The sequence below is a fragment of the Mus musculus genome, chromosome X (assembly GCF_000001635.26).
Source record: "Mus musculus strain C57BL/6J chromosome X, GRCm38.p6 C57BL/6J".
Classification (NCBI taxonomy): Eukaryota; Metazoa; Chordata; class Mammalia; order Rodentia; family Muridae; genus Mus; species Mus musculus.
Window position 1 is genome coordinate 46,306,565 of NC_000086.7, and position 27,241 is coordinate 46,333,805.

At 38.9% G+C, this 27,241-nt stretch overlaps 1 protein-coding gene and 1 long non-coding RNA gene across 2 annotated transcripts in view; one reads left to right on the forward strand and one right to left on the reverse strand.

The window, feature by feature from the left end:
• The window catches only part of 4930515L19Rik (RIKEN cDNA 4930515L19 gene), a 61,353-nt gene extending 39,006 nt beyond the window's left edge, over positions 1-22,347 (reverse strand). The window contains exons 1-2 of the long non-coding RNA NR_045440.1: positions 22,247-22,347; positions 21,046-21,161 (exon numbers count right to left, since the gene is read on the reverse strand). This is a non-coding gene — a long non-coding RNA (RIKEN cDNA 4930515L19 gene). The remainder of the gene's footprint in view (positions 1-21,045; positions 21,162-22,246) is intronic.
• A 95-nt stretch (positions 22,348-22,442) lies between these two features.
• Actrt1 (actin-related protein T1) lies at positions 22,443-23,781 on the forward strand. The gene has a single exon (NM_028514.3). It carries the CDS (start codon positions 22,546-22,548, stop codon positions 23,674-23,676), a length of 1,131 nt encoding a protein of 376 aa, NP_082790.1. The 5' UTR covers positions 22,443-22,545; the 3' UTR covers positions 23,677-23,781.
• The last annotated feature ends 3,460 nt before the right edge of the window (positions 23,782-27,241 follow it).

The window sequence follows — 27,241 nt, forward strand, 5'->3', positions numbered from 1 at the left end:
TCCTGTTATTTTCATTGTTAGAGTTGGAATTATGTTCATGTGGCTATCTTCTTTAGGTTTGTTGAAAGATTACTTTCTTGCTTTTTTCTTGAGCTTAGTTTCTCTCTTTGTGTTTAAGTTTTACCTTTATTATCTTTTGAAAAGCTTGATTTATGGAAAGATAATTTGTACATTTGGTTTTATCATGGAATATCTTGATGTCTCCATCTATGGTAATTGAGAGTTTTGCTGGGTATAGTAGCCTGGGCTGGCATTTTTGTTCTCTTAGGGTCTGTATAACATTGTCCCAAGAATTTCTGGCTTTCATAGCCTCTGGTGAGAAGTCTGGTGTAATTCTAATAGGTCTGCCTTTATATGTTACTTGACCGTTTCTCCTTACTGCTTTTAATATTCTGTCTTTATTTAGTGAATTTGTTGTTCTGATTATTATGAGTTGGGAGGAATTTCTTTTCTGATCCAGTCTATTTGGAGTTCTGTAGGCTTCTTGTATGTTCATGGGCATCTCTTTGTTTAGGTTGTGGAACGTTTCTTCTATAATTTTGTTGAAGATATTTACTGGCCCTTTAAGTTGGAAATCTTCATTCTTTTCTATACCTATTATCCTTAGTTTTGGGTTTCTCCTCCTGTCCTGGATTTCCTGGATGATTTGGGTTAGGATCTTTTTGTATTTTGCATTTTCTTTGATTGTTGTGTCATGTTTTCTATTGTATCTTCTGTACCTGAGATTTTCTTTTCCATCTCTTTTATTCTATTGGTGATGCTTGCATCTATGGCTCCTGACTTCTTTTCTAGATTTTCTATTTCCAGTGTGGTCTCTCTTTGGGATTTCTTTATTGTTTCTACTTCCATTTTTAGATCCTGGATGGTTTTGTTCAATTCTTTTACCTATTTAGATGTGTTGTCCTGTATTTCTTTAACAGAGTTAGTGGAAGCTGAACAACAATTTACTCTATGATAACTTCGTCAAGGAAGAAAAAAAGAAATTCAAGGCTTTTTAGAGTTTAATTAAAATGATGTCACAATATACTCAAAGTTATGGAACCCAATGAAAGCTATCCTAAGAGAAAATCTCATAGCTCTGAGTACTTCCAAAAAGAAGCTGGAGCTAGCACACCCTAGAAGCTTGACAGAAAACCTGAGAGATTTAAAACAAAAGGAGGCAAATTCACCAAAGAGGAGTAGAGGGCAAGAAATAATCAAACTCAGGGCTGAAATCAACCAAGTGGAAACAAAAGAACTATACAAAGGGTCAACCAAACCAGGAGCTGGTTCTTTGGAAAACCCAACAAGGTAGATAAACCCCTAGCCAGATGAAGTAGAGGGCACAGAGACACTATCCTAGTTAACAAAATCAGAAATGAAAATGGAGATCTAACAAGAGAATCTGAGGAAATCCAAAAAATCATCTGATCCTAATACAAAAGCCTATACTCAACAAAACTGGAAAACCTGGATGAAATGGCCAATTTTCTAGACAGATACTAGGTATTAAAGTTAAATAAGGATCAGATAAAAAATGTAAACAGCCCCATATCCACTAAAGAAATAGAAACAGTCATCAATAGTCTCCCAAGCAAAAAAATCCCAGGACCAGTTGGGTTTAATGCAGAGTTCTATCAGACGTTCAAAGAGGATCTAATTTCAATACTTTTCAAACTATTGCACAAGATAGAAACAGAAGGTACTCTACCCAATTCTTCTATTAAGCAACAGTTAGTCTGATACCTAAATTACACAAAGACCCAACAAAGAAATAGAATTTTAGATCAATTTCCCTTATGAATACCGATGCAAAAATACTCAATAGAATGCTCATAAACCAAATCCAAGAACACATCAAAATGATCATCCATCATGATCAAGTAGGCTTCATACCACGGGTGCAAAGATGGTTCAATATATGGAAATCCATCAACATAGTTCACTATATAAATAAACTCAAAGACAAAAACCACATGATCATCTCTTTAGATGCTGAGAAAGCATTTGAAAAGGCTAACAAACTTTCATGATAAAAGTCTTGGAAAGATCGGGAATTCAAGGCCCATACCTAAACATAATAAAAGCAATATACAGCAAACCAGTAGCCAACATCAAAGTAAATGTTGAGAAACTGGAAGCAGTCCCTCTAAATTCAGGGGACTAGACAAGGCTACCCACTCTCCCTACCTATTCAATATAATACTTGAAGTCCTAACCAGAGCAATTAGACAACAAAAGGAGATCAAAGGAATACAACTTGGAAAGGAAGAAGTCAAAATATCACTATTTGCAGATCATATGTTAGTATATATAAGTGACCCCCAAAATTCCATCAGAAAACTCCTAAACCTGATAAACAACTTCAGTGCAGTAGCTGGATATGAAATTAACTCAAACAAATCAGTGGCCTTTTTCTACACAATGGATAAACAGGCTGAGAAAGAAACTAAGTAAACAATCCTCTTCAAAATAGTCACAAATATTATAAAATACATTGGTGTGATTGTAACTAAGGAAGTGAAAAATCTGTATAAATAAGAATTTCAAGTCTTTGATAAAAAAGTCAAAGAAGATCTCAGAAAAATGGAAAGATTTCCCATGCTCATGGATTGGCAAGATCAATATAGTAAAAAAATGGCTATCTTGCCAAAAGCAATCTACAGATTCAATGCAATCCCCATCAAAATTCCAAATCAATTCTTCACAGAGTTAGAAAGGGTAATTTGCAAATTCATCTGGAATAACAAAATACCTAGGATAGCACAAATTCTTCTCAACAATAAAAGAACATCTAGTGGATTCACCATGCCTGACCTCAAGCTGTACTACAGAGAAATTGTGATAAAACAAACAAACAAAGAAACAACCAACCAACCAACAACAACAAAAGTACAACAACAACAAAACCCTACCTGGTACTGGTACATTGACAGACAGATCAATGGAATAGAATTAAAGACTCAGAAATGAACCCACACACCTATGGTCACTTGATCTTTAACTAAGGAGCTAAAACTATCCCTGGAAAGAAGACAGCATCTTCAACAAATGGTGCTGGCTCAACTGCTGATTCACATGTAGAAGAATGCAAATTGATCCATTCTTATCTCCTTATACAAAGTTCAAGTCTAAGCGGATCAAAGAATGCCACATAAAACCAGAGACACTGAAATTTATAGAGGAGAAAGTTTGGAAAAATCCTCTCCTCGAATATATGGGCACATGGGAAAAATTCCTGATTAGAACATCAATGACTTTTTTTTTCCATTTTTTATTAGGTATTTAGCTCATTTACATTTCCAATGCTATACCAAAAGTCCCCCATACCCAACCACCCCCACTCCCCTACCCACCCACTCCCCCATTTTGGCCCTGGCGTTCCCCTGTACTGGGGCATACAAAGTTTACGTGTCCAATGGGCCTCTCTTTCCAGTGATGGCCGATTAGGCCATCTTTTGATATATATGCAGCTAGAGTCAAGAGCTCCGGGGTACTGGTTAGTTCATAATGTTGTTCCACCTATAGGGTTGCAGATCCCTTTAGCTCCTTGGGTTCTTTCTCTAGCTCAATGACTTTTTTTTTCCCATTTTTATTAGGTATTTAACTCATTTACATTTTCCAATGCTATACCAAAAGTCCCCCATATCCACCCACCCCCACTCCCCTGCCCACCCACTCCCCCTTTTTGGCCCTGGTGTTCCCCTGTACTGGGGCATATAAAGTTTGCAAGTCCAATGGGCCTCTCTTTCCAGTGATGGCCGACTAGGCCATCTTTTGATATATATGCAGCTAGAGTCAAGAGCTCCGGGGTACTGGTTAGTTCATAATGTTGTTCCACCTATAGGGTTGCAGATCCCTTTAGCTCCTTGGCTACATTCTCTAGCTCCTCCATTGGGAGCCCTATGATCCATCCATTAGCTGACTGTGAGCATCCACTTCTGTGTTTGCTAGGCCCCGGCATAGTCTCACAAGAGACAGCTACATCTGGGTCCTTTCAATAAAATCTTGCTAGTGTATGCAATGGTGTCAGTGTTTGGATGCTGATTATGGGGTGGATCCCTGGATATGGCAGTCTCTACATGGTCCATCCTTTCATCTCAGCTCCAAACTTTGTTTCTGTAACTCCTTCCATGGGTGTTTTGTTCCCAAATCTAAGGAGGGGCATAGTGTCCACACTTCAGTCTTCATTCTTCTTGAGTTTCATGTGTTTAGCAAATTATATCTTATATCTTGGGTATCCTAGGTTTGGGGCTAATATCCACTTATCAGTGAATACATATTGTGTGAGTTTCTTTGTGAATGTGTTACCTCACTCAGGATGATGCCCTCCAGGTCCATCCATTTGGCTAGGAATTTCATAAATTCATTCTTTTTAATAGCTGAGTAGTACTCCATTGTGTAGATGTACCACATTTTCTGTATCCATTCCTCTGTTGAGGGGCATCTAGGTTCTTTCCAGCTTCTGGCTATTATAAATAAGGCTGCTATGAACATAGTGGAGCATGTGTCCTTCTTACCTGTTGGGGCATCTTCTGGATATATGCCCAGGAGTGGTATTGCTGGATCCTCCGGTAGTACTATGTCCAATTTTCTGAGGAACCGCCAGACTGATTTCCAGAGTGGTTGTACAAGCCTGCACTCCCACCAACAATGGAGGAGTGTTCCTCTTTCTCCACATCCACGCCAGCATCTGCTGTCACCTGAATTTTTGATCTTGGCCATTCTGACTGGTGTGAGGTGGAATCTCAGGGTTGTTTTGATTTGCATTTCCCTGATGATTAAGGATGTTGAACATTTTTTCAAGTGCTTCTCTGCCATTCGGTATTCCTCAGGTGAGAATTCTTTGTTCAGTTCTGAGCCCCATTTTTTAATGGGGTTATTTGATTTTCTGAAGTCCACCTTCTTGAGTTCTTTATATATGTTGGATATTAGTCCCCTATCTGATTTAGGATAGGTAAAGATCCTTTCCCAATCTGTTGGTGGTCTTTTTGTCTTATTGACGGTGTCTTTTGCCTTGCAGAAACTTTGGAGTTTCATTAGGTCCCATTTGTCAATTCTCGATCTTACAGCACAAGCCATTGCTGTTCTGTTCAGGAATTTTTCCCCTGTGCCCATATCTTCAAGGCTTTTCCCCACTTTCTCCTCTATAAGTTTCAGTGTCTCTGGTTTTATGTGAAGTTCCTTGATCCACTTAGATTTGACCTTAGTACAAGGAGATAAGTATGGATCGATTCGCATTCTTCTACACGATAACAACCAGTTGTGCCAGCACCAATTGTTGAAAATGCTGTCTTTCTTCCACTGGATGGTTTTAGCTCCCTTGTCGAAGATCAAGTGACCATAGGTGTGTGGGTTCATTTCTGGGTCTTCAATTCTATTCCATTGGTCTACTTGTCTGTCTCTATACCAGTACCATGCAGTTTTTATCACAATTGCTCTGTAGTAAAGCTTTAGGTCTGGCATGGTGATTCCGCCAGAAGTTCTTTTATCCTTGAGAAGACTTTTTGCTATCCTAGGTTTTTTGTTATTCCAGACAAATTTGCAAATTGCTCCGTCCAATTCGTTGAAGAATTGAGTTGGAATTTTGATGGGGATTGCATTGAATCTGTAGATTGCTTTTGGCAAGATAGCCATTTTTACAATGTTGATCCTGCCAATCCATGAGCATGGGAGATCTTTCCATCTTCTGAGATCTTCCTTAATTTCTTTCTTCAGAGATTTGAAGTTTTTATCATACAGATCTTTCACTTCCTTAGTTAGAATCATGCCAAGATATTTTATATTATTTGTGACTATTGAGAAGGGTGTTGTTTCCCTAATTTCTTTCTCAGCCTGTTTATTCTTTGTATAGAGAAAGGCCATTGGCTTGTTTGAGTTTATTTTATATCCAGCTACTTCACCGAAGCTGTTTATTAGGTTTAGGAGTTCTCTGGTAGAATTTTTAGGGTCACTTATATATACTATCATATCATCTGCAAAAAGTGATATTTTGACTTCCTCTTTTCCAATTTGTATCCCCTTGATCTCCTTTTGTTGTCGAATTGCTCTGGCTAATACTTCAAGTACTATGTTGAAAAGGTAGGGAGAAAGTGGGCAGCCTTGTCTAGTCCCTGATTTTAGTGGGATTGCTTCCAGCTTCTCTCCATTTACTTTGATGTTGGCTACTGGTTTGCTGTAGATTGCTTTTATCATGTTTAGGTATGGGCCTTGAATTCCTGATCTTTCCAAAACTTTTATCATGAATGGGTGTTGGATCTTGTCAAATGCTTTTTCTGCATCTAACGAGATGATCATGTGGTTTTTGTCTTTGAGTTTGTTTATATAATGGATTACATTGATGGATTTTCGTATATTAAACCATCCCTGCATCCCTGGAATAAAACCTACTTGGTCAGGATGGATGATTGCTTTAATGTGTTCTTGGATTCGGTTAGCGAGAATTTTATTGAGGATTTTTGCATCGATATTCATAAGAGAAATTGGTCTGAAGTTCTCTATCTTTGTTGGATCTTTCTGTGGTTTAGGTATCAGAGTAATAGTGGCTTCATAAAATGAGTTGGGTAGAGTACCTTCTACTTCTATTTTGTGAAATAGTTTGTGCAGAATTGGAATTAGATCTTCTTTGAAGGTCTGATAGAACTCTGCACTAAACCCATCTGGTCCTGGGCTTTTTTTGGTTGGGAGACTATTAATAACTGCTTCTATTTCTTTAGGTGATATGGGACTGTTTAGATGGTCAACTTGATCCTGATTCAACTTTGGTACCTGGTATCTGTCCAGAAATTTGTCCATTTCATCCAGGTTTTCCAGTTTTGTTGAGTATAGCCTTTTGTAGAAGGATCTGATGGTGTTTTGGATTTCTTCAGGATCTGTTGTTATGTCTCCCTTTTCAGTTCTGATTTTGTTAATTAGGATTTTGTCTCTGTGCCCTTTAGTGAGTCTAGCTAAGGGTTTATCTATCTTGTTGATTTTCTCAAAGAACCAACTCCTCGTTTGGTTAATTCTTTGAATAGTTCTTCTTGTTTCCACTTGGTTGATTTCACCCCTGAGTTTGATTATTTCCTGCCGTCTACTCCTCTTGGGTGAATTTGATTCCTTTTTTTCTAGGGCTTTTAGATGTGTTGTCAAGCTGCTAGTATGTGCTGTCTCCCGTTTCTTCTTGGAGGCACTCAGAGCTATGAGTTTCCCTCTTAGAAATGCTTTCATTGTGTCCCAAAGGTTTGGGTACGTTGTGGCGCTCAATGACTTTTGATGCAAGATCAAGCATCAACAAATGGGACCTCATAAAACTGCAAAGCTTCTGTAAGGCTAAAGACATTGTCAATAAGACAAAAAGACCACCAACAGATTGGAGAAGGATCTGTACCAATCCTAAATCGGATAGGAGACTAACATCCAATAGATACAAACAACTCAAGAAGCTGGACTCCGAAAAACCAAATATCCCTATTAAAAAATGGGGTACAGAGTTAAACAAAGAATTTTCAACTGATGAATATGGAATGCCTGAGAAGTTTCTAAAAAAAAAAAATGTTCATCATACTTAATCATCAGGGAAATGTAAATCAAAACAACCCTGAGATTCCATGTCGCACCAGTCAGAATGGGTATGATAAAAAAACTCAGGTGACAGTAGATGCTAGTTAGAATTTGGAGAAAGAGAATCACTTCTCCATTGCTGGTGGGACTGCAACCTGGTACAACCACTCTGGAAATCAGTGTGTTGGTTCCTCAGAAAATTGGACATAATTCTACTGGAAGATCCAGCAATACCACTCCTGGGAATATACTCAGAAGATATGCCAACATGTAAGAAGGACTCATGCTCCACTATGTTCATAGCAGCCTTATTTATAATAGCCAGAAGCTAGAAAGAAACCAGATGTCCCTCAACAGAGGAATGAATACAGAAAATGTGGTACGTTTATATAATGGAGTACTACTCAACTATTAAAAACAACGAGTTTATGAAATTCTTAGACAAATGAATGCATCTGGAGGATATCATCTTGAGTGAAGTAACCCAGTCACAAAAGGACACATGTGATATGCACTCACTGATAAGTAGATATTATCCCAGAATCTCAAAATCCTTCTTAGAATTGGGAACAAAATATCCATGGAATTATTTACAGAGACAAAATTCAGAGCAGAGTCTGAATGAATGATGATACAGAGACTGCCCCATTTAGGAATCCATCTCATAAACAACCACCAAACCCAGACACTATGGCGGATGCCAACAAGAGCCTGCTGACCAGAGCCTGATATAACTGTCTCCTGAGTGTCTTTGCCAGATTCTGGCAAATACAGAAGTGGATGTTCACAATCATGCATTGGGTGGAGCACAAGGTCCCCAATGATGGAACTAGTGAAAGTACCCAAGGAGGTGAAAGAGTTGTGCAGGCCTGCCTATAGGGGAAACAACAATATGAACTAACCAGTAACCCCAGAGCTCTTTGGAAGTAAACCACCAACCAAAAAAAAAAAAAAAAAAACAAAAACAAAAAAAACAAAAAAAAAAAAAAAAAAAAAAAAAAAACACATGGTGGGACATGTAGCTCTAGCTATATATGTAGCAGAGGATGGCCTAGTCAGTCATCAATGGGAGGAGAGGTCCTAGGTCATGTGAAGGTTCTATGCCCTAGTATAGGAAAGGCCAGGACTGGCAATGGGAGTGGGTAGGTTGGGGAGCAGGGGAAGGGGGGTGGGCATAGGGTTTTTTCGGAGGGGAAACTAGGAAAGGGGATAACATTTGAAATATAAATAAAGAAAACATCTAATTAAAAAGTCTGAATTTCACCTGAGGAATACTGAATGGCTGAGAAGCACCTGAAAAAATGTTCAACATCCTTAATCATCAGAGAAATGAAAATCAAAACAACCCTGAGATTCCACTTCACTCCAGTCAGAATGGCTAAGATCAAAAACTCAGGTGACAGCAGATGCTGGCGAGGATGTGGAGAAAGGGGAACACTCCTCCATTGTTGGTGGGATTACAAGCTTGTACAACCACTCTGGAAATCAGTCTGGCGGTTCCTCAGAAAATTGGACATAGTACTACCGGAGGATTGAGCAATACCTCTCCTGGGCATATATCCATAAGATGTCCCAACCAGTAAGAAGGACACATGCTCCACTATGTTCATAGCAGCCTTATTTATAATAGCCAGAAGCTGGAAAGAACCCAGATGCCCCTCAACAGAGGAATGGATACAGAAAATGTGGTACATTTACACAATGGACTACTACTCAGATATTTAAAAAAATGAATTTATGAAATTCCTAGGCAAATGGATGGACCTGGAGGGCATCATCCTGAGTGAGGTAACCCAATCACAAAGAAACTCACACAATATGTACTCACTGATAAGTGGATATTAGCCCAGAAACTTAGGATACCCAAGATATAAGATACAACTTGCTAAACGCATGAATTTCAAGAAGAAGGAAGATCAAAGTGTGGACACTTTACCCCTTCCTAGAAATGGGTACAAAACACCCATGGAAGGAGTTACAGAGACAAAATTTGGAGCTGTGACAAAAAGATGGACCATCTAGTGATTGCCATATGCAGGGATCCATCCCATAATCAGCTTCCAAACGCTGACACCATTGCACACACTAGCAAAATTTTGCCGAAAGGACCCAGATATAGCTCTCTCTTGTGAGACTATGCCGGGGCCTAGCAAACACAGAAGTGGATGATCACAGTCAGCTATTGGATGGATCACACGACCCCCAATGCAGGAGCTAGAGATATTACCAAAGGAGCTAAAGGGAACTGCAATCCTATAGGTGGACAACAATATGAACTAACCAGTACCCTGGAGCTCTTGTCTCTAACTGCATATGCATCAAAAGATGGCCTAGTCGGCCATCACTGCAAAGAGAGGCCCATTGGACTTGCCAATTTTAGATGCCCCAGTACAGGGGAACTCCAGGGCCAAAAAGGGGGAGTGGGTGGGTAGGGGGTTGGGGGGTGGATATGGGGAATCAAGCAGGAGCTCATGCAGAGGCCCTGGAGGAATGTTCTTTACTGGCTTGGTTTCCCTGGTTTGCTCAGCCTGCTCTCTTATAGAAACAAGACTGCCAGCCCTGAGATGGTCCCACCCTCAAGGGACCTTTCCCCCTTGATCACTAATTGAGACAATGCCTTACAGTTGTATAGGCATTTCCTCAACTGAAGCTCCTTTCTCTGTGATAACTCCAGCTGTATCAAGTTGACACAAAACTAGCCAGTACAATAGACTTTTCCTCATGATATAGGTTTGGAAAAAAAGACTCCAAGCAAAATGACCAAAGAAGCAAGCTAGTGTAGTCATTTTATAATCTAAAAATAGGCTTCAAACAAAAATTAATCAACAGAAATAAGGTAGACTATTACATATTCATCAAAGGAAAAAATCCACCATGGTGACATTTCAATTCTGAACATCTATTCCCCAAATAGAAGGGCACCAATGTTTGTAAAGAAAAACTACTACAGCTTAAATCACATATTCATCCTCACACAATGATAATGGGAAAAGTCAATACCCCACACTCACCAATGGACAAGTCATTCAGATGAATACTAAATAGAGAAATGCTAAGTAGGGCAGAAAATGTCAACTAAAAGGACCTAACCGGTATTTACAAAACAGTATACCAAATACAGAGGAATATATCTTCTTCTCTGTACCTCCTAGAATATTCTCCATAACTGACCACTTACTCACTCAAAAAGCATGTCTCAGCAGACAAAAGAAAATTGAAATAACTCCTTGCAGCCTATCAGACTCCCATGGGTTAATGATGTTACCATCAACAACAGAATGAACAGAATGCTTACAAACTCATGGAAATAGAACAATTGTTACAGAATTAAAATGGGTCAAGACAGAAAGTAAGAAATGAAAAACTTTCTACAATTCAATGAAAATAAGTATGCAATGTACAGAAACTTATGGGACTCAAGGAAGGTGGCTCTAAGGTAAGTTCATTGTACTAAGTCCTTACCTTTAAAAAGATAAAAACAAAATTTATATTAGCAACTAAACAGCATACATGAAAGTTCTAGAACAAAAATTAAAAATTACATCCACAAGTATCCAGCAAGTACTCAAACTTAGTGTTGAAATACAGATGCAGATAATCACAGCCAACCATTGAACTGAACATAGAGACTCTAATGGAAGACCTAGGGAAAGGGCTGAAGGAACTGAAGGGGATTACAACCCCATAGAAAGAACAATATCAACAAACCAGGTCACCCAGAGATCGAAGAGACTAAACTACCAACCAGAGAATATTCATGGAAAAATACATGGCTGAAGATACATATGTAGCAGAGGATGGCATCTGACATCAAGGAAAGGGGAGGCCCTTGGTCTTCTGGCAGCTTCATCCCCCAGTGCAGGGGGATGCTTAGAGAAGTGTGACAGATTTAGGTGAGTGAGTGGAGGAGCACCCTCATAGAGGCAAAGGGGAGGGGTGAGATAGTGTATGGGATGTGAGGTGTGTAGTGGAGGGGTAACAGAGAAGGGTGTATGATTGGAAATGTAAACGAATAAAATGATGAATAAAAAAGAAAAGTACTTTAACATATATACTTCACAGAACACATAACTATGTGCATAAAAAGAGAACCAAACATAAAATAATAAAAAGAATCAATGAAACAAAGGTTTGGTTTTTGGTAAAATTAATAAGATTGGCAAACCATTAACCAAATTAACTAAAATGATGAGAGATAATATCAAAATTAACAAACTCAGAAATAAAAATGTGATATAACTATATATACTGAGGAAATCCAGAGAATCATAAGGACAGAGCTTTAAACCCTGTTCTTGGCCAAATTGAAAAAATCTTTTAAAAATGGATACTTTCCTCTCTAAGTATCACTTATCAAAGTTAAATCATGATTACAGAAATAATTAAAACAAAGATGTAACCCCTAGTGAAATAGAGACAGTCATTAAAATTGTCCCAACAAAATAAAACCTGGGGTTAAATGGTTTTAGCATAGAATTTTACCAGACTTTCATGGAAGTGTTAATACTAATACACCTCAATTTTTCCACAAAATAAAAGAAAAGGAATATTTACCACTCATTGTATGAGGCCACAAATACCTTGATATCAAAACTACTTTTTTAAAAAAAATCGTTTGTCCTGAATAAGATAATCAAGACCAAATCGATAAATATAGTATGCATTGTGTTATGTGTAGGTATTAGTCATTAAGTAAATGATAACCAAGCCTACGTATAAAGAGACTAAGGGCAGCCCATGAATCTCCTTGGAGAGGGAAATAGAATAGATATATGTAACTGGGTTAAGGGTTAAGCATAAACTGAAGGAAGTTGGAGACCAGGAAATTGAGTTCATGGAAGGAATGGGAAGATATAAAGCTAAAATTCAGGGGCGGTTGAAAGGTGATATAGAAACCTAGTGCAGTTAAAACTTCCTAAAGTCTAGGAAGAAGAGCCTAATGAAGTCTGCAAATAATTGGGAAGACAGAATCCTAACTGACCATAGCATGTCACCAAAGGAAGCTTCATGTGACAGGATTGTGTTGGATCCCATTGAATTGTTGGCCAAATGGGTCCCACAGAAATCCTCAAACAACCCAGACTATTCTCAAGACAATAGGTTGTTCTCCACAAACTGACAACAAGGCCTCAATGCTACAGATAATACCTATGCAACTCACTGAACATGGAGAGGTTGAGCTTGTGCCTTAACCTACAAAGAACCTTCATTCTATATTCTAGTGTCTCATGTCTCATGCCTCATGCCTACATAGAATCCCCATCCTAAGTTCTTGTGTCTTTGTACTGGAAGGTACTCTGCCAAAATAGAGATAAAAACACAAATAGAGATAAAAACACAAACCCATGCACAAACCCTTTGATCTACAATGTTATTCTGCCTGAAAATATGTTAGGGCAATTGAGTCACAAAGACGGTGGAGGTAACCAAACAATGTAGACTTCACTTATTGCCCACTCCATGAGATCCAATTTATACATGACACTAAATGGATGGCCATGGCCCAGAGATTAGATAGTCCATAGTTCTAGGGTAAAACCAAGTACTTCTCATGAAAAAAAAAAAAAGAATTGTAGCAATAAAATGGATTCTTGTCATTATCAGAGAAGCTTCCTTCCGCAGCAGATGAGAGCAAATTCAGAGACCCACAGTCATACATTGCACAGATTGACCTTGAAATCTCCAACTGTAGATGGCATGTCTCTATAAAATCCCTCACTTTGGAGCTTAGGGATCCCTGCAGAAGAAGAGACAATGAGTGCAAGAGCTAGAGCAGATGGAGAATACCAGGTGTTCAGGCTCCCTAAATCAAGTCAGTAAGGCTCATATGAACTTAGAAAGACCGTAGCAGCATGCATAGGACTGCCCACTACTGTAGTAGGTCCTCTGCATATATATTATCCCTTTCAGTTTAGTATTTTTATTGGTTTCCCCAGTGGTGAATGAATGAGTGGGTCTCTTGGAGATCTTTTCTCTCTGTTGGTTTTCTTGTCCAAATTCAGTGTAATTTTATATCTTATATTTGTTTTTATGATCTGCTGTCTCTTAGAATCCTGTTCCTTCCTGATGAGAGACAGAAGGAGATAAATTTAAATGTGAGGAAGATGGGAACCACCTGGGATGAATAAAGAGAATATATACTATAATCAGTGGATATTCTAAGAGGTATGAATCTATTTTCAATAAGGGGCAGAATCAGCTTAGGTGTCAACAGATAAATGGATAATGAAAAAATGTTTTCCATAACTAGGAATTTTGTTCAGCTGTGAAAAAAATGAAGTGTACAAGTAAATACATAGAACGTGGAAAAATTGTAAAGAGTGAAATAAACTATATCCAGATAAACAAACACAGCATGTTCCATTTTATTGTTCCTAGCTTTGAAATATTCATTTATATATTTAACCTAGAGTAAATGTGAAAGCCAGACTAGAAAGGGTATCTTAAGGGTATAATATAATGCAATAAAATGAAAGTAGGAAGAGTATATAGTAGAACACAGTAATATGATTAAGAGAGGAGGAATACTGTGATCAAAAGTTTATGCAGGTAGTAGGATAATGTGTCCAGGGTTGGGTTAACAGTGATTAAGTTATATTATAAAGCCATGTAAAACCAACTACATTATAACCCAATGAAAATATTATTTAAAAATAATAGACAGGAAAAATTGTAGCGGGGATGATTTATACAGAGCTCAGGGAACCTTGAGGAAGAATGGAAGGAAGTACTCAGGAGCCAGAGGTGTCAAGGACACCACAAGGGAAAAGCCCTAAGAATCAACTGAGCAGGACTCATAGGGGCTTACAGAGACTGAACTGACAATAAGGGAGTCTATATGGGTCTGAGTTAGCTCATCTACATATATGTTGTATAGCGTAGTATTCATGTGGGACTCCTAACAATGAGAGATCAAATTGTCTAATTCTTTTGCCTGCTTTTAGTACCCCTTTTATTCATTCTAAGTTGCCTATTCAGCCTTGACATGAGGGTTTGTGCCTAGACTTATTGTAACTTATTATGCTGTTCTTGATGACCCTGGGAGGCCTGATTATTTCTAAAGGGAAATGGAAGAGGAGTGGATCTGTGAGAGAGGAGAGGTCGGATGATGGAATGGAGGAAGTGGAAGGAGGCGAAACTATAGTTAGGATGTAATATATGAGAAAAGGATAAAAAATAATAGTTATAATGAAAATACCCTGCATGCCTGGATACTGTTGTTTCTAGAATTATGGTTTATGAAATAATAACAGTGTAAGAAGGATATTGCTGTATAAGTTGTTAATAAATCTAGATGTCCCCATAACGAGACAGGATCTACTCATCCCTCTTTGTTGCTGTCTAATTTAATTTCTGATGCTGTAATAAATACCCCCCAAAAAAGCAATTTATAGGAGAAAGGGATTTATTTCAACTTACAGTACATCATATTAGAAGTTACCATAGCAAGAAGACAATGTAGCTAGTCACTTATTGTACAGTCAGGAGCATAGGGAAATATACACATGCAAGCTTTCTTTATTGCTTGCTTTCTCTTTTCTTATATGGATCAAAATCAAGCCTAACAAATGGTGCTGGCCCCAATAGGCTGAACTTTCAACATAAATTAACAAACAAGTTGAAGCCTCACAGGCCAACCTGATTCATACTCGATCCTCAATTAACAAGCTCTTCCCAAAGCTGGAAGTGGTGGTACATGTCCTTAATCCCAGCACCTGGGAAGCAGAGGTTAGTGAATCTCTGTGACTTTAAGTCTAGCCTAATCTACAGAATGTTCCAGGACAGTCTGGGTGACATCATGATAAAAACGTCTTCCCCAAGTGACTCTAGGTTGTGACAAGTTGACAGTTAACAGTTAACTGTCAACTGTAGATCTCTTCTAAGAAGAGCATAGAGTCTTGAATGTTTGATCCTGGTGCCTAATATTCATAGTTGTTAATGGGCTATAGGATCTATGAATAGAGGAAAGCAGTGAGTAGTTATCCAGCTGTGAATTTTATGAACTTCCATACCAACATATCAGGCAAGATGTGCTTGTTTTGCAATAATGACAAAAAATGCTATTCTGGTAACCAGCTGTTCTCTGACTGGATTTGAGTGGATTACCCTGCTCCACAAATGTGTAACCCAATCAAAACCATATGGATGAAGAATTCATAACTTCCAGGATTGGGGAACTTACATTTATTAAATTAAAAGGTGACACAGTATCAAACTGCTTTTAAAGTATCTTTGTTTCTAATGTAAATGGTATTCTGTCTCTCTTATTCAGGGATGCATGTCTGTATTTAAGGGGTTTGAATGCGGAGATTCATGGTTACTCAGGTGCTAAGAAACAGTAACAGCTGAGTGTTTACCCATAACAAGATATTTGTATAACTATCTCTAAGTCTACATTGCTACCACTATAACAAGATATTTGTATAACTATCTCTAAGTCTACATTGCTACCACTATGGAACTGAAGAGAAAACAGAAAGCATGTATAATCCAAAATATTGGGAGAAGACCTACAAAATGTTAACTTTGGGGCATAACACAGCCACTGCAATCTTGAACTCACTGCAGTTGCAGTTACCTCCATTGGGTTTGAAAAAGAAAGTGCTTGTCATAATCAGTCATCATTAGGTGTAGAGGAAGAGCAAATTGGTGTCGTATCCCTTCATGCTGAAATATTAGCTAATAAAAGTTTGTGATAGTGGATGAGTCATTATTTTCAGTTGTGTCCACACTGGAGAGCCTATCAAGCATGAATGGATAGCCCCAAATTCATGAAAACACACATAAACCTTATTAAACATAATGGGTCACTAAGAAAAGAAAAAAACCATTAATGTGGAAAGAAATCTATAGGGAGGAGGGAGAGTTGACAGAGATGAAATGGAGATAACAGAGGGTAGAGGGTGAGAGCAATTAAACTCATGTACATAATGATAACTGATTATGACAAGCCCTTTCTTTTTCATATAGGCTTAAGGTATTAGAGATGTATATACATATATATATATATATATATATATATATATACACAAATGCAAATATATTATACCATATATAATACAGTTTGTGAACCATTGCCAACATTAATGTATATTATATACTATAATATAAAATATATAAATTTTATATTATCTAATGCATATATTATCTAATATATATTCAGAAAATTTGTATGTTGCACTTTCAAATTCACTCAAATATGTTGCACTTTAAAATTCACTGAAAGAGAGATTAGTAAACTCCATCCCTTATGTTTTTTTTTCTTTCTGTCTTTTTTTATTTGATATTTTCTTTATTTACATTTCAAATATTATCCCTTTCCTAGTTTCCCCTCTGAAACCGCTATGCCCTCCCCTCTCGCCCTGCTCATCAACACACCCGCAACCACTTCCTGGCTCTGGCATTCCCCTATACTAGGGCATAGAACCTTCATAGGAACAGGGGCCTCTACTCACATTGATGACCAACTAGGCCATCCTCTCCTCCATTGGTTGCTCAGTTCAATGGTTGGCTGCAAGCATCCACATCTGTATTTGTCAGGATCTGGCAGAGTCTTTCAGGAGACAGCTATATAAGATTCCTGCCAGCAAGCCCTTCTTGGTATCCACAATAGTGTTTGGGTTTGGTGTCTGTATGTGTATGTATATATATATATATGGGATGGATCCGCATGTGGGGCAATCTCTGGATGGGCTTTCCTTCAGTCTCTGCTCCACACTTTGTCCCCATATTTCCTTTAGACAGGAGCAACTAAAAGAAACTCATATAAGAAGAGATAAAAGGGGCCAGCACTGGGGTAGCTTAGGCACGAAGTCTTCAGACACACACGAGCTACCCACAAGACCTACCACAGTATCTTAAGACCTCTGGTGAGTGGAACATGACTGCTGCTCCAATCCAATCTCATGAGACCTGAGACTGCATTAATTAGGGAAGAAGAAAACCCGGCCTGATCAGGGGCACAAGTCCCTTCCAGTCCCCGCCAACATTGGGGTACCTTGGGCATGGAGTCTGTAGACACCTGCAAGGTATACACAGGACCCTCCACAGGATCTTAAGACCTCTGTGAGTGGATCACAACTTCTGCCAGGAGGCAAGTTCGAACACCAGATATCTGGGCACCTTCCCTGTAAGAGGAGAGCTTGCCTGCAGAGAATATTCTGAACACTGAAACTCAGGAGAGAGCTTGTCTCCCATGTCTGCTGATAGAGGCTAACATAAACACCTGAGGAACAAGATCTAACAAGAGACAACTATAAAAACTAGCTCCAGAGATTACCAGATGGCGAAAGGCAAATGTAAGAATCTTACTAACAGAAACCAAGACCACTCACCATCATCAAAACGCAACACTCCCACCCCACCAGTACTGGGCACCCCAACACACCCAAAAAGATAGTCCCTGATTTAAAAGTATATCTCATGATGATGGTAGAGGAAGAGGACATCAAGAAGGACTCTAATAACTCACTTAAAGAAGTACAGGAGAATACTTCTAGACAGGTAGAAGACCTTGAAGAGGAAGCACAAAAAATCCCTTAAAAATTGCAGGAAAACAAAAACAAACAGGTGATGGAATTGAATAAAACCATCCAAAACCTAAAAAGGGAAGTAGACACAATAAAGAAAACCCAAAGTGAGGCAACGCTGGAGGTAGAAAACCTAGGAAAGAAATCTGGAACCATAGATGCAAGCATCAGCAACAGAATACAAGAGATGGAAGAGAGAATCTCAGGTGCAGAAGATTCCATAGAGAAAAACGGCACATCAATCAAAGAAATGCAAAATGCAAAAAGATCCTAACTCAAAACATCCAGGAAATCCAGGACACAGTAAGAAGACCAAACCTACAAAAAATAGGAGTAGATGAGAATGAAGATTTTCGACTTAAAGGGTAAGCAAATATCTTCAACAAAATTATAGAAGAAAACTTCCCAAACCTAAAGAAAGAGATGCCCATGAACATACAAGAAGCCTACAGAACTCCAAATAGACTGGACCAGAAAAGAAACTCCTCCCGACACATAATAATCAGAACAACAAATGCACTAAATAAAGATAGAATATTAAAAGCAGTAAGGGAAAAAGGTCAAGTAACATATAAAGGCAGGCATATCCGAATTACACCAGACTTTTCACCAGAGACTATGAAAGCCAGAAGATCCTGGATAGATGTTATACAGACCCTAAGTGAACATAAATGCCAGCCCAGGCTACTATACCCAGCCAAAATCTCAATTACCATAGATGGAGAAACCAAAGTATTCCACGACAAAACCAAATTCACACATTATCTTTCTAACGAATCCAGCCCTTCAAAGGATAATAACAGAAAAAAAAAAAAAAAAAAAAAACCAATACAAGGACTGAAACGATGCCCTAGAAAAAGGAAGAAAGTAATCCATCAACAAACCAAAATGAAGACAGCCACAAGAAAAGAATGCCAACTCTAAAAACTAAAAATAATAGGAAGCAACAATTACTTTTCCTTAATATCTCTTAATATCAATGGACTCAATTCCCCAATAAAAAGACATAGACTTACAAACTGGCTACACAAATAGGACCCAACATTCTACTGCTTAGAGGAAAACCATCTCAGGGAAAAGACAGACACTCCTCAGAGTGAAAGGCTGGAAAAAAAAATTCCAAGCAAATGGTCTGAAGAAACAAGCTGGAGTAGCCATTCTAATATTGAATAAAATCGACTTCCAACCCAAAGTTATCAAAAGAGATAAGGAGGGACACTTCATACTCATAAAAGGTAAAATCCTTCAAGAGGAACTCGCAATTCTGAAAACCTATGCTCCAAATGCAAGGGCAGCCACATTCATTAAAGAAACTTTAGTAAAGCTCAAGCACATATTGCACCTCACACAATAATAGTGGGGGACTTCAATACACCACTTTCAACAATGGATAAATCTTGGAAACAGAAACTATACAGGGACACAGTGAAACTAAGAGAAGTGATGAAACAAATGGACTTAACAGATATCTACAGAACATTTTATCCTAAAACAAAAGGATATACCTTCTTGTCAGCACCTCATGGTACCTTCTCCAAAATAAACCATATAATTGGTCACAAAACAGGCCTCAACAGAAACAAAAATATTGAAATCGTTTCATCTATCCTATCAGACCACCATGGACTAAGGCTAATCTTCAATAACAACATGAGTAATGGAAAGCCAACATTCACATAGAAAATGAACAACACTCAAGAAGAACGAAGACCATTGTGTAGACACTTTGCCCCTCTTAGGATTGGGAACAATACACCCATGGAAGGAGTTACAAAGACAAAGTTTGGCGCTGAGACAAATTGCAAATTTCTTTGGAATAACAAAAAACCCAGGATAGCAAAACTATTCTCAATAATAAAATAATTTCTGGGTGACTCACCATCCTTGACCTCAAGCTGTACTACAGAGATAGAAATGGACTGGTATTGGTACAGAGACTTGCAGGAAGATCAATGGAATAGAATTGAAGACCCAGAATTGAACCCAAACACTGGTGATCCCTTGATATTTAACAAAGGGGCTAAAACCATCTAGTGGGAAAAAGACTGCATTTTCAACAAATAGTGCTAGTTCAACAAATAGTGCTAGTTCAACTGGAGGTCAGCACCTAGAATAATGCAAGCTGATCCATTCTTATCCACTTGTACAAAGCTCAAATACAAATGAATCAAAGATAAAACCAGATACACTAAAACTAATAGAAGAAAAAGTGGGGAATAGCCTCAAATAGAAGAAAAAGTGGGGAAGTGCCTCAAATACATGAACAAGTATTTTAAAAAGGTTCCTGAACAGAACACTAACATCTTATGCTTGAAGACCAAGAATTGACAAATGGGACATCATAAAATTACAAAGCTTCTGTAATGCAAAGGACACTGTCAATAAGACAAAAAGACCACCAACAGATTGGGAAAAGATCTTCATGAATCCTACATCTGATAGACGGCTAATATCCAATATATAGTAAGAACTAAAAAAGTTAGACTCCAGAGAAACAAATACTCTATTAAAAATGGGGTACAGAAGTAAAGACTTCTCATCTGAGGAATACCTAATGGCTGAGAAGAACCTAAAAATGTTCAACATCCTTAATCATCAGGGAAATGCAAATTAAAACAATCCTGAGATTCCACCTCACACTAATCAAAATGGCTAAGATCAAAAACTCTGGTGACAGCAGATGCTGGCAAGGATGTGGAAAAAGAGGAACACTCCTCCATTGCTAATGTGATTGCAATCTGGTATAAACCTTCTGACTTCTATAGTCTTAAGATAATGCAGCCCACCGAATCACATGGGCTAACAGAGACAGAAATGGCAAGCACTGGACCTGCATGCATCTGCACTAGGTCCTCTGCCTATATGTTATAGCTCTTTTGTGTTCTTGTATAACTAACAGTATGAATGAGTGTATCTCTAACTTTTTTACCTGCTCTTTGAGACCCTTTTCCCCCTATTGGGTTGCCATGTTCAGTCTCAGTATGAAGTCTCTCACCTTGTCTTACTGTATATTGTTTTGACCAGTCTGGCTGTCATCTCTGAAAGACCTGATGTTTTCTGAAGAAGAAATGGAGGAGGATGGTTCTGGAGGAATAGGAAGGTTGGGAGAAGCTAGGAGGTATAGAGGGAAGAGAAAGTTAAATTGGGATATATTGTATGAACAAAAAATATACTTTTAATAAAAACAAACATTAAAAAGAAAGAAAATATTTAATTATGGTGTGGGGAATTGCAGACTGGTCTCCAGTCGAGCTGAGGTCTGAACCCCAATGGTCATAATTCACTTACATTGACACAGTAGGTGTTCACTCATGCTCCTGGAACTCCAGCCCCTGCCTAAGGTACCACCTCCCACAGTCCACACAAGAGAAGCATGGTCGGTAGTCTCATAGGCAATGGCCCAAGCTTCTGACCTTCAGGCTAAACTCCTCCCCAGTTACCTAACAACAGTGAAGACCATAAAAAAGGGGTGCCTCAGTCCCTACCATGCTCTCTTATTCCTTTGTCTTCTTACCTCTCACTTCTCTCTCCTCTTCCCTTTCTCTTTGTCTTCTCCTCTCCTTTCTCTCTAGCCTTCTCTCTCTCCCTTCTCTCTTTCCCCTGCATTTCTATAATAAAGCTCTTAAACCATTAAAGCTCTTAAACCTTAGAGAGTCTTCTCTGTCTCTCTGTCTCTGTCTCTGTCTCTGTCTCTCTCAGTCTCTCTCTCTCTCTCTCTCTCTCTCTCTCTCTCTCTCTCTCCCTCTCTCTCTCTCTCTCTCTCCCTCCCTCCCTCCCTCCCTCCCTCCCTCCCTCCCTTCTCTCTTTACCCTGCATTTCTATAATAAAGCTCTTAAACCATAGAGAGTCTCTGCTCCTTCAAGTTCCACTGTGCACTCTGGGCAGTGTTGGGAACTTCTTCCACTATTCCCTCTCTCCTGCAACCTTGGGGCTTTAGCAAGGCTTCCCTTTTCTCTACCCGCTGCCGTGTGGGTCAGGCATGTTCACCTGGGGCCTAGTGGAAAAGCACCTGGCAGTCTCCCTGCCTCTGCCTGCCCAGAGTACAGGAACTCTGGACAGACATGGCATATTTTTCCTTCCCACTTTCCCCCTGGGCCCCCTGGGCCCCCCTTTTATTTTGTTCCCAACATTCTTGGACATATAACTTTAGTTTATTCTAAAGCTAAGACCCTCATTTGAGATCATAGGCTACTTACAAGCTGTGATGTGAGGTGACTTGTATGTAGTTTTTCATCTTTCTCCAAATGAATAGTGTTGGCTCAGAGACATCCCCCAAACCATCTTACCTCTGGCTTCTGAGTGCATGCAGCTGTTGCCATGGCTACATTATGACATAGGAACAACTATCCCTGAATTCACCAGAAAGAGGCAATATTCATGGGCTGAGGACCTGCTACTCAGATGGACTAGGAACAACTGAGGTGCCTTTTATTTCCCTGGATAGTCCAACTAAACATCCTATTGCTGACATATATGTAAAAGATCAAATCCAGACATGCTTGATCCAGCTAGATTAGATAATCCAGCTGTGATTTTTGACAATGGTTCTGGACTCTGTAAAGTTGGAATTTCAGGAGAGATTGAACCTCGTCATGTCATCAACTCTGTCGTTGGGCACCCAAAATTCAACATACCATCTGCAAGATCTAATCGGAAAAGGTACTTTGTGGGAGAAGAAGCTCAGTGCATGTATGATGGCTTATATCTACACTATCCTATTGAGCGTGGACTGGTAACTAGATGGGATGACATGGAAAAACTGTGGAAGGATCTTTTTGAGTGGGAGCTAGGAGTGAAACCCAATGAACAACCAGTTTTCATGACTGAGCCCTCCTTGAACCCACAAGAGACCCGAGAGAAGACCACAGAAATAATGTTTGAGAAATTTAACGTGCCTGCCTTGTATCTTTGCAACCACGCAGTAGGAGCCTTGTGTGCTTCTGCCTGTATCACTGGGCTGGTCCTGGACAGTGGAGATGGTGTCACCTGCACTGTTCCCGTCTATGAAGGCTACTCTCTGCCTCATGCTATCACCAAGCTATATGTGGCAGGGAGAGATATCACAGAACACCTCACCCGACTCCTTCTTGCTAAAGGTTACACCTTCCCCTGCATCCTCAACAAAGCAGTGGTGGATGATATTAAAGAGAAGTTATGTACTGTCTCCTTGGGCTACAAAGACACAGAAAAGAATTGTCAGCAGTTCCTAAGAAAATACACACTGCCAGATGGGAATACTATCCAGATGAGTGACCACCTGTGCCAGGTGCCTGAGGTTCTTTTTACACCTGACCATCTAGGTATTCATGATTTAGGAATCTCAAAAATGGTCTGCAACAGCATCATGAACTGTGACACTGACATCCAGGAGAATCTGTTTGCTGAGATTGTGCTTTCTGGAGGTACCACAATGTTTCCCGGGCTTCAGGATAGACTCCTGAAAGAACTAGAAGATCTGGCTTTTGAGGGAACCCCTATCAAGATCACAGCTTCCTCAGACAGATGTTATTCGGCTTGGATTGGTGGATCTGTCATGACATCCATGACAACATTCAAGCAGATGTGGGTCACTGCTGAGGACTTCAAAGAGTATGGGGCATTTGTGGTTCAAAGAAAATGCTTTTAAGGACCACCAAACTCTGGGAACTACTATAAATACAAGATGACAAGGAGTATTAGTAGGAAGGTAAACATCACTCCTTGGCATTTAATAAAATAAACAAATAAGCTGTCACTGATTTCGTGTTTTAATTATTTATGGCCCCAAAGTAATTTTATTTTATTTGAGTGCCCAAGTGTATGTATATGCACCACACAAATGCAAGGGCCCTTGGAGGTCAGAAGAGGGCATCAAATTCCTTTACCTCAGAGTGATTGTGATTAACCAGTTTTGGATGCTGAGGGACACACTCTTGTCCTCTACACTCACCCTTTAAGTCATCTCTCCAGTTATCCAAAGTTTGTTTTTATTTGTTGTATTACATATACCTTTCCTCTATTATAGGTCTCTTTAGTGTGTTGTTTATTCAGAAAGAGCGTGCAAATTGTTCAAATAAGTATTTAGTAGGTGTGCAGTAAAAGGTTCTGGGACCTTAAGCATAGAAATTTGGTTGATGAATCCTATGAATCTGTTTCAAATTCGTTCTCCTAAAACCTAGTGCACAGTATACACAAAAACATCGAAGAAAACATTGGAGCTTTCAAATGAAGTACAAGTAACAATACTGCCCTACACCTTCCTATGGATCAAAATACATTTTGAATTGATTTCTACTGCTGTTTTAAGAAGTGAGGCAACTAAATAGGTGAGCTCATAAATTCCCATTAGCTTAAAGCTCTATAAAAGATTAACTGTCCTCCCAGATGATTAGTTTTTGTATTAGTTTCAAGGATATTGATTTCATAATTTTCTTAGGAAGTAGAATGCTAGAAATAGATAATATATTCCAATGAAGTAACTGTTGAATAAATTATATATAAATACTTATTTTCAGTAACTATGTATTTTACACAAATATTATGGAGAGATGCAGTAAGAATCTATTCCTGTAAAGAAAACAATGGCATTTCTGCTATCATAAGAGAAAAAATTACATACACATATAATTTTGCTTATTTTCACATATAAATATAAATTAACACTTATTTCATATAATTATTTGGAGATAAGTTTTAAAGTATGAGTTTTCTGGTTTGCTTTTTGTTGCTGTGATAAAGGACTGAACAAAGTAATTGGTGAAGGAAGGGGTTTAGTACATCTTACAGGTTAGAATTTGCATCAAGGAAAGCCAAGACAGGAGTTCAAGATGGAAACCTGGAGGCAGAAACTGAACCATAGATCAAAGAGAAACACTACTTAATGGCTTGTTCTTTCTGGCCTCCTGAGTTACTTTACTTATCCAGTAGAAGACCACCTTCTCAGGAATAGTATTACCCACAGCCATCTGGGCTTTCTACAGAAAGTAGCAATTCATAAAATGGCCCACCAACACACCCACAGGGCAATCTTATAGCAGCAATTCCTGAAGCGAGGTTTCCTTTTCCTAGGCAAGTCAAGTAGCCAACTGAAACTCAGTATGAGAGTAAGCATCATGAGTTACTAATTACTTTTGAATGGACTTTTAAAAGTACAATATAGTTTTTCCTTTTTTAAGTTCTTTTTCAGGTTATCTGTAATAAGCACAAGTTTGTTCTCATAGATAAGGCTTTAAATATGAAAACTACTGGTTACCCTCATGGCTTTCATCCTACTATTGCATCAGTGGGCATGTTTCATATCAATAGTTATCATATCTCACAAGGTTTATGGCTGAATAAGCCTGTTGAGAATTATTCTTCTTCAGGAGCCTGTTTATTGCCTTGTGGTACTATGAAAGCTAGTCACCAGGAAGAAAGTTCATAGGTTAGTCCCAGCTTTATTTTTCCCTGTGCTATTCATTTGGTGTCCTCAGCAGTAAAGTATTAGCATCAAAATCAGCTATGCAACCAAGAGTAAATATCCACAACAGCTTGTATTGATGGAGGAAAACTAACTTATTATTTTGTTAAATGGGCATAATATTAAACAAAATGGGTATAATATCAAATGGCTTTCTAAATATTTAACATTATATGCATATATTAAAGTTCTCATTTTCTAAGAGAAAATACTTTTTATAGTAAATAATGGATAATACAGAGACCTATAACTGGTGGAGGTACAGTAAATAAATGACCATAGAGTGCTCAGTCCTAAATAGCACATCTTTATAACACTTTCTACACCAAAGGATCATAAAGCATTTCAAATGAGGGGATGAAGTAACTTTAGGATCCAAAGGCAACTTTAGATGCAATGCCCTACAGTGGTCACAGGGAACTTTTAGAGTCCTCCTCCATTGGAAAGACAGGGCATCACATGGAGGGATGGGGTTGCCATCCAAGAGTCAAAAACTCTGACCCAGAATTGTTCCCATCTAAAAGAACTTCAGGGACAAAAATGAAGAGACTGAGGGAAAGGAGGTCCAGTGACTGGCCCAAATTGGGATCCAGCTCAGGGAGCGGCATCAAGGCCTGACACTAATACTGATGCTATGGTGTGCTTACAAACAGGGGCCTATCATGACTGCCTTCAGAAAGGTACAACAAGCAGCTGAAAGAATCAGATGCAAATATTTTCACCCAATCAATGAACAGAAGCTGATAAACTGTATGATTGAATTAGGGAAAAGCTGGAAGAAGCTGAGGAGGAGGCTGATCCTATAGGAAGACCAGCAGTTTCAATTAACCTGGACCCCAGGGATCTCTCACTGAGCCACCAAAAAGGCACCACATACCAGCTTATATGAGGCCCCCAACACATATACAGCAGAGGACTGCTGAATATAGATTCATTCCGAGAAGATGCACCTAACCCTTGAGAGACTTTTGGCCCCAGGGAGTAGAGAGGTCTGGTTGGGCAGGGGATGGGGACATCTTCCTGGAGAGGAGGGGAGGAGGTGTAGAATGTGGAACAGTCGAAGGGTTGACTGGGAGGAGGATGAAGACTGGACTATGAAAGCAAAAGCATTAAAGAAGAAATAGGAAAAAAAAGACCGAAAGCACAGAAGATTGCTGTGAAATAGGGTCTTCTGGAAAGTATACCAGTGCCATTGATCACGACTGCTATTGTACTTTGCACAAGAACAAGTTGGTCAATATTCCATTTTGCGTGGGGTAAGAGGTTATGAGGATGTATCCTTATGTGAAAGAAAATGACAGTTGATATATACTGGTGGATTGTTAATTTTCTTCAGGAGTATGGATTCTCATATGTTGGCCATGTTCCAGTGTATGACCATTTACCTGCTAGTATATGGGTATCACCAACCAGACTCAGTATGTTTTAAAAAAAATACAAGTAAGAGGACATGATGCTGAGGAGAAAATATGAAAGAGGTAGATTCTAAGAACTGATAAGAGTGGATAAACCCAAGGAAACAGCATCTTCCAAACCCATGAGGTCTGCTGCACTTATGAATTCACAGAGACTGTAGCAGCACACACAGGCATTCACAAATTCAGGTAATGTATGGTTCCACAACTGAAGGGAGGAAGTAGACACAAGCTCCCATCCATTATCCCCAAAAAGAAAAAAAAAGTATCTCCAATTGACATCCCTTTGCAGAGGAAAAATTAGTTTCTCCAAAGAAGTCTCTCTTGGTTTATGAGAC

Coding starts and splice junctions, on each gene's coding strand:
- Actrt1 (NM_028514.3), top strand. CDS start 22,546: ATGCTTGATCCAGCTAGATTAGATAATCCAGCTGTGATTTTTGACAAT.